Below are 6712 nucleotides of genomic sequence, written 5' to 3' on the forward strand. Positions count from 1 at the left end.
GCTCGTTCCTGTTGATCCGGTTGTCGCCGTTGTGGTCGAACTGCTTCAACCACCTCTTGAAGTCCTCCAACGACAGCGTCGGCTTCGTTGGCACTCCCACCTGCTTCATCACGATCGTCATGGTCGATCTCTCTTCCTTTTCTGATCTTTCTGCCTTCAGATGAATTGGATCAATTCAGTTGTTCGTTCGATGTCGGGGGTTGATATCATTTTATGCTTCTTCCTTTGAGCGTGGTCGGCATGCTAAACTTTCTGAAAGTATTCCATTCTTCCTTTTTGGAAAAGAAAGAGAATCGAATTCAATTATCGATACACAGATGGTGCTATGGATTCTTCTTGAGATATATACTGTTCCACTCGGTGCTGACAGCTATTATTCGTCCTTATCAATACAAGATATGGCGAAAGTTAGGCCGGCCACCGGCCTATCTTCTTTGACCAATTCTGTTGCGATATTCTTTCACCATCATTGAAAATAAAGCCCTCATGCCCTGCATCAAAGCAGACATATGACCCCACATTCTCTATCATCGTTGTCATGATCTCTTCTTCTAAAATGCTTACAGTAGGAACCAATGGTGTGATCTCTAACTCTTACAGCGGCATCATCGTTTATAGTTTTGACAATGAAGAACAACAGCAACATCATCTTAATGAGCATGTTAAATCCTGTGTAGTTAACTGTATTCACCACTACAATCAGGTCCTCCACCACTGCAACTTTTAGAAATAGATGAGTTTCCCCCAAAGGGGCCGCCGAATATACAGAGTTGTAAAGACATAACTGTTAAAAGAATCACTTTTAATGGAGTCACCGAAATTATCTGCTTTTCCTGATTCGCTTGTCAAAATAATGAAGTTATTCCAATTGTTTTCAAATCAAACAAGTGGCATATCGAATCTCCAGAATAAGAAATCATTGGCAGTGGGATTCTGCATGGGAGCAGTGGCCTGTTTTGCATCTCTAGAGAATGCAACTTGAAAGTAGTGTGCTATGTTACTTCCAGCGTATAGGCTGGAAAGTTGTTCCATATCACAGCTCTTGTGAAAGGACTATTTGTTTACCAAAAAACAGGCATGTGAACTCTAGAGTTTGAACTTTGAACGTCTAATCATTCAGTTCTTGTTCTATGGAATGAGTATATCGTCTACATTGGGGCGCTTTCTTAATCTATTACTGAAAGTTAATAGTTCAAAATTGATGAAACAGTAGTAGTCATGTTGAAAGTTTGTGGACATAGTGACAAGATTCACCAGCAAAACATTCAAGAAGCTTCTTACTGCACATGCTGGGGAGAGAGAGAAAGAGTTGGTTGCAGGTTGGTCCTTGTCTAATGCTTGATATATGCAGGAATCCTCCCCTGCCCTGCCAACATTTTCAAAAACATCCCTACACTTACGATGTTGTCAATCAGCAATCATTGACAAAGGGTTGAGTTGTTGGCCGTGTACTTGAAACCTTTTTTGGCTTTGAAGGGAACATCAGCTGCTAAGCTTTCGTTAGGTTTTGGAGAGCCTTAGACTACCTGGATGCAGTTTTTTACAGATAGTGCTGTATATACCTCAATATGTTTCGTACAGCACGGTTTTTGCTTGAAATTTGTTAATTTCCTTTATTGATGATTCTTTTGTATCTATGCATTTTTTAGATTTTATTGATTAATGTTATGCGGTTAGTCAAGGTGTGCAAAGTCAAAACTTCTGTAGGTGAATTGTGATTTAGGAGAATAGGGTGTTTCTGGTTCTTGGATACTGTCAAATTCATAAGCTTAATAGTTTGGGGTCTTATGACTGTGTGTTGGCTAAAAAGTTTGTTTGAGGTGGTTAATTTTTTCCATATTGTTGGTTGTATTCACCAAAATGACCAAATTATTCCGAAGCTTCATCCCTCTACTTTCACTGTTCTGCCTCCCATCAATGCCAACACTCGAGAAGCATATATTCTCCAGCAACTTCGTCCTACACAGTATCACCTTTCGTTAATCTTTATCTCTTTCCCTCTCTCTCTCCCTGATATTTGCTCCCTTCTGAAGCCATAAGAAACACAACGGTTTTCTGCAATCAATAGTGGATTTCAAACTGATGGCATGGCTTCAGCGAGCAGTCTTTGTTTCTGTGCATCCTTCAGATAGGGAATCTGGCAGACTACACCTGTAAACCTTACTCCTTTTTTCTTCTCTTAGTTGGTTGGTTCAGTTTGGCTGGCAGGTTCTTCTTTTGCATCAAATTCACAGTTACGTACGTTCCTTTAGTCTTATTCTTCATTTCCGAAACGTTGGGGTTTCGTTGGTTTCTCTCTTTTGCATTTAGTGAAAGAAGGCAGAGAAACTAGCTAGGTGAAGGCTGGAAATTTTTTTAGCATCTTTTATGCATAATTTTCATTCCAAAAGTAAGTTGCCTAGTTCTTCCTCATCCTGGATTGGAGCCATTGTAGCATGATAGCTGGGGAATCTCAGCCAAAAGATTTTCCATGACTATCCAAGACTTACCTTTCACTGAATTATGTGAAAGGCACTGGCTTTTTAGTGGGAAAGAGAAAACCTTAATATGGGCAGTCATTCAAGTTCCATGGCCATGGCAAGAAGTGTGATATTGTGAAATGTTCAAGAAAAGAAAAGCGTAGAATGGTAGATGTATGTAGTATTTGTTGGAGTGTGGAGCTTGATCCCAACTTAATAACCTTCCTCTGTTTTTATGCAGATCTAACTTACTAAGTCAGGCGCATTATTGTGATCTTCTATTTTTATGGTGTTACCCCAAAATCCTGTTCTATTAGAAGGATAATATCAACTGTTCTTGTTCCAAACTGTGGGGACTCAGTGTGGCCATAGATGTAAAGAGAACTTGGTCTTTCCAAACCACGCAAATCTTTCCATTATTATGTGTTTGTTTTCTGCTCTTCTTGATATTGAGAGAGATTCGTTCTTAACAGTACTATTTCAACATATTATGATGAAAAATTTCCGCAGCTCCATTATCCTGCAGTTATGCTAGCTAGATTCGAATGCAGCTTGATATTGATGACAAACGGTTTTCATGAATAGTGGGAAATTATTTCATTTCTGTGGATGTGATCACCAAAAAAGATCTCTGTTGGACTCCATATCTTCAGATTGCAATAATCGTGCAATACCATCTACTCTTACTATTTAATATTTGTTAAGATCTACATGACATAATACGGTGAGAACAGCTATTTGAACATCTATTTTCATTCAGTTATGAAATAACGGCTTTTGCTTTTTGCACAGGCAGATGTTAAGGGCAGAAAGAGAGTTCAGTTCAGTTGTTCTCATCATGACGGTGGCTGTTGAGCACTAAATGGATTGTAGGAAAAAATGTTGTAAAATGTGTAAAGCATCCCGAATGTGTCATTCAAAATTAGACGCATAAAGTCTGGGAAGAGAGTCAAGAGACCTATATTTTTCTCAAGGGCCATTTAAAATGGTCTGCGAAAACTTGGGCTGTATAACTTTTACAGATCAGGAAAGATAGGAAAAAAGAAAATCAATGAATTAAGGTACAAACATAACAAATATATGCTACCTACAACATGCACGCTTTCATTGTAAATAATTAAATTAGACCACTTAAATAAATACTACATGATTTACTCTTTAGAGGCTTGGAACAAGTTAATGTTCATAAAATCTGAAAATTTTCATTTTAATTGAGTGATATAAATAGGCCCTTTACCATCAAGTAAAGTTTGCTTTTCAACTTCGAAAGCGTAGAATGTCATTCATGAGAGACTTAATTCAACCAACCTTTGTTTCACTTTTCTTCTAAGGGTATAATATAAGATGCATCTTATACTTTATTGTAATGGAAAAATACAGAGAAGTATCAAGGTTGCACCAGATACAATAAAATTATGTATTTGAATTAATTAGTTCCACAGGTGTATCATATTGTCTTTTTTTATAGTTATGCTCTGTAACGTATCTTAGGATATGCTATGTAACCTGAAATACTGGTTGGAACACTAGCCGCATTTTGTGCATTTACAATGTTGCCTGATGCGCTTGGGTTTAACGTTTCAAATAACGTCTCGGAGTTTTAAACGGTGAGGTTTTTCTCGGATACAATACGGCGAGCTTGAAAAAAAGGAAAAAATACGGTAACTTGTTAAAAATTTTTAAAAACTAAAAGTATGAGAAAAATAAAATAAGTGAGAAACTAATAACGTAAACATCAAACCATAAGTAGATTTGCAACAAATAAAAAATAGAAAATAAAAAAAACTGTTTCACATTAAAAAACTGAAAAACATGAAAAACTGAAAAAAGCTCGTCAAAAACGCATTAAAAACGTGTTTTTTTTCGTTTTTAACATCTTTTTTTAAAAAAAGCACGTTTTTTAAAGTTTTAAATGGCCGATTAATTTATCACAAATTTTTTTGTTTTTTTTTTAAAAACGTGTTTTCTGTAACTATGCTTCTTGGTTAAACATGATTTTGGCATATGCGTGAAGTTAGCAAGGGGATCGACGGCATATAACAAGATCAAACTCAATTAATTCTGATCGCTTGATGGATGGAAGGAGAGTTGGTTGTGAAGACATTAAGTACATAGTATTCCCTTTTTTTTCCTTTTTCTTTGCAATACAAGCACACAATCAAGCAAGTTTCATGGTTGTTCGATACCACATATATGATATTTTATGCGCTTAACAAAGACGTTCATAATTAAATCTAATTATTCCATAAACAGTGAAATCAACATACTAATATTAGTACCATCAACATAGAAATGTTATAAACGGCACCAACGTGAAGAAGCAAATGCTCTGCTAACAAGAAACTTGATTTTGCCACTATATGTAGGGGGTTATTTTGTATATATGCCTAAAATCTATTTTCTTGATATAGAACACGTATCTGTATATTACAGTAAGCAGAACAATTAATGAACCATCTTCATGTTTTTGGTCATCATCATCATGAACTCTTGAATGTCAACCTGACCATCCCCGTTCTTGTCTACTCCCTTCACCATCCTCTTGCATTCCTCCAAGCTGCACCTCTCCCCAAGCCTCTTGAGAACCTGGTGCAACTCCTCCCCACTGATTCTCCCATTCCCATCCAAATCAAACACATGGAATGCACTTTCTATCTCGCTCTCCTTCACCCCACCATCCATGCCAACGACATCCATGAACTCTTTGAAATCAATGAAGCCATCACAGTCTGTGTCTGCAACCTGCAGCATCTCCATCACCTCTGCTTGGCTGTTGTTTCTGCCGAGAGCTTTGAGGACACGCTCGAGCTCTTCTGCAGATAGTTTGCCGTCTCTGTTGCCATCGAATTTTGCAAAGACCCGCTTCATTTCTTCTTTGTTAGGCTGAAAAAGCCTGGTGCAGGAAGAAGAAGTACTGATCATCCTGTTTTGGTTCGGTGACTTGGAATCTGGAACTTGCTTGGAGCTCCCACGACGAGAGAAAAGAGATCTTGGGCTTAGTCTTCCCATTTGATCTCCTGTGGTTGTCATAAAAGAGATGAGTGGTAGAGGTGATTGTGAAGATAAACTGCTGCGATGAAACCCGAAGTTCTAAGTTTATTTATACATATCAGTGACGATGCTTTATTCCACAACAGAGGTATAATTAAAAAGTGAAGATTCGAAGTGGTTGAGTGCAAGTTGTGAGATGCCATTTTGGTAGCTCCCTGTTCACCCGTGCTGTCTCCTTCATATGTGACTTTAAGATATCTTCGTATTGAGAATGTTGTGGCATGTCTGCAAACGCTAACAATGACTTAGATTTTTTTGGAACAAAGAACTCTCATTCCTTTGTCGTGGCTCAAAAAGAAAGTAAGGTTTTGATTCTGTTGACAGTGGTGAGAAGGGGAGACCCACCATCGGCTGACTGGTTTTCACTTAACTCCTCATTTATTTATAATATACAGGGTGCCTTCGCTATGCTGCGGCTTATTTGTTTCATAAAGTCCTGTCATTGAAAATAGAAACAGACTGCCCGACCAATCCCAACCTTATCCGCGGGTCTATGGAGGACAAAGTAAAGTTCTATGGAGGACAAAGTAAAGTTTTGCTGAAACATTCAAAATTTGTGAAGGAGAAAATTTTAATTTTCCCCTTTTTCCTGCTTATTTTTGCAATTTTTTTCCATGTTCTTGATTACAAACTTCAACATTTTTTTATAGGTCACTTGTAAATTTTCTTTGTGGTCGTACGAAAGCCTTTTGTAGAAAAGAAATTGCGAGAGGAAGCCACATTTCAGAATTCAGAGTACCGAGCTTCGACAGAAAACCTTTGTCCAGCAACTTTCCGCCCACGGAGTTGACACGAGGAACAGGATCAGAGAAACACGCCAGCATAAAGGAGCCATAAGTTATTCTTGAGAAGCTGGAGTGCACCGAAACTTTGTTGCTTTCTTCTGTTCTTTCTATCTTTTTGAACAAATGAAAAGGACCGGCTATGTCGATCGATGCCTGCAAGCTTAAGCATACAATTAATGCCAATGATTGGATCTACATCGGATATCCGCTTGCATTACTTTAGAAAAGATTTAATACAAATCGAACTGAATTCAGATTTTAAAGATAACATCCGACCATAATTGAATTCAGATTCAGGTTTAAATAAATTATATCCCATCGGATAATTGGATCTAATTTTAAACAAATGTCGTACACTCAATATCCTTACATTTTATACTGCATCATAACATGGTTTACATTTAGTTGCACATTTAG

General features: G+C 37.6%; 1 protein-coding gene across 1 annotated transcript; it reads right to left on the reverse strand.

The window, feature by feature from the left end:
* Nucleotides 1–4684: 4684 nt before the first annotated feature.
* On the reverse strand, nt 4685–5538 carry LOC116262827 (calmodulin-like protein 30). The gene has a single exon (XM_031642338.2). The coding sequence runs from the start codon at nt 5487–5489 to the stop codon at nt 4905–4907; it is 585 nt and encodes a 194-aa protein (XP_031498198.1). The 5' UTR covers nt 5490–5538; the 3' UTR covers nt 4685–4904.
* Nucleotides 5539–6712: the final 1174 nt, after the last annotated feature.

Source organism: Nymphaea colorata, chromosome 10 (assembly GCF_008831285.2).
Source record: "Nymphaea colorata isolate Beijing-Zhang1983 chromosome 10, ASM883128v2, whole genome shotgun sequence".
NCBI lineage: Eukaryota > Viridiplantae > Streptophyta > Magnoliopsida > Nymphaeales > Nymphaeaceae > Nymphaea > Nymphaea colorata.

Coding starts and splice junctions, on each gene's coding strand:
- LOC116262827 (XM_031642338.2), bottom strand. CDS start 5,489: ATGACAACCACAGGAGATCAAATGGGAAGACTAAGCCCAAGATCTCTT.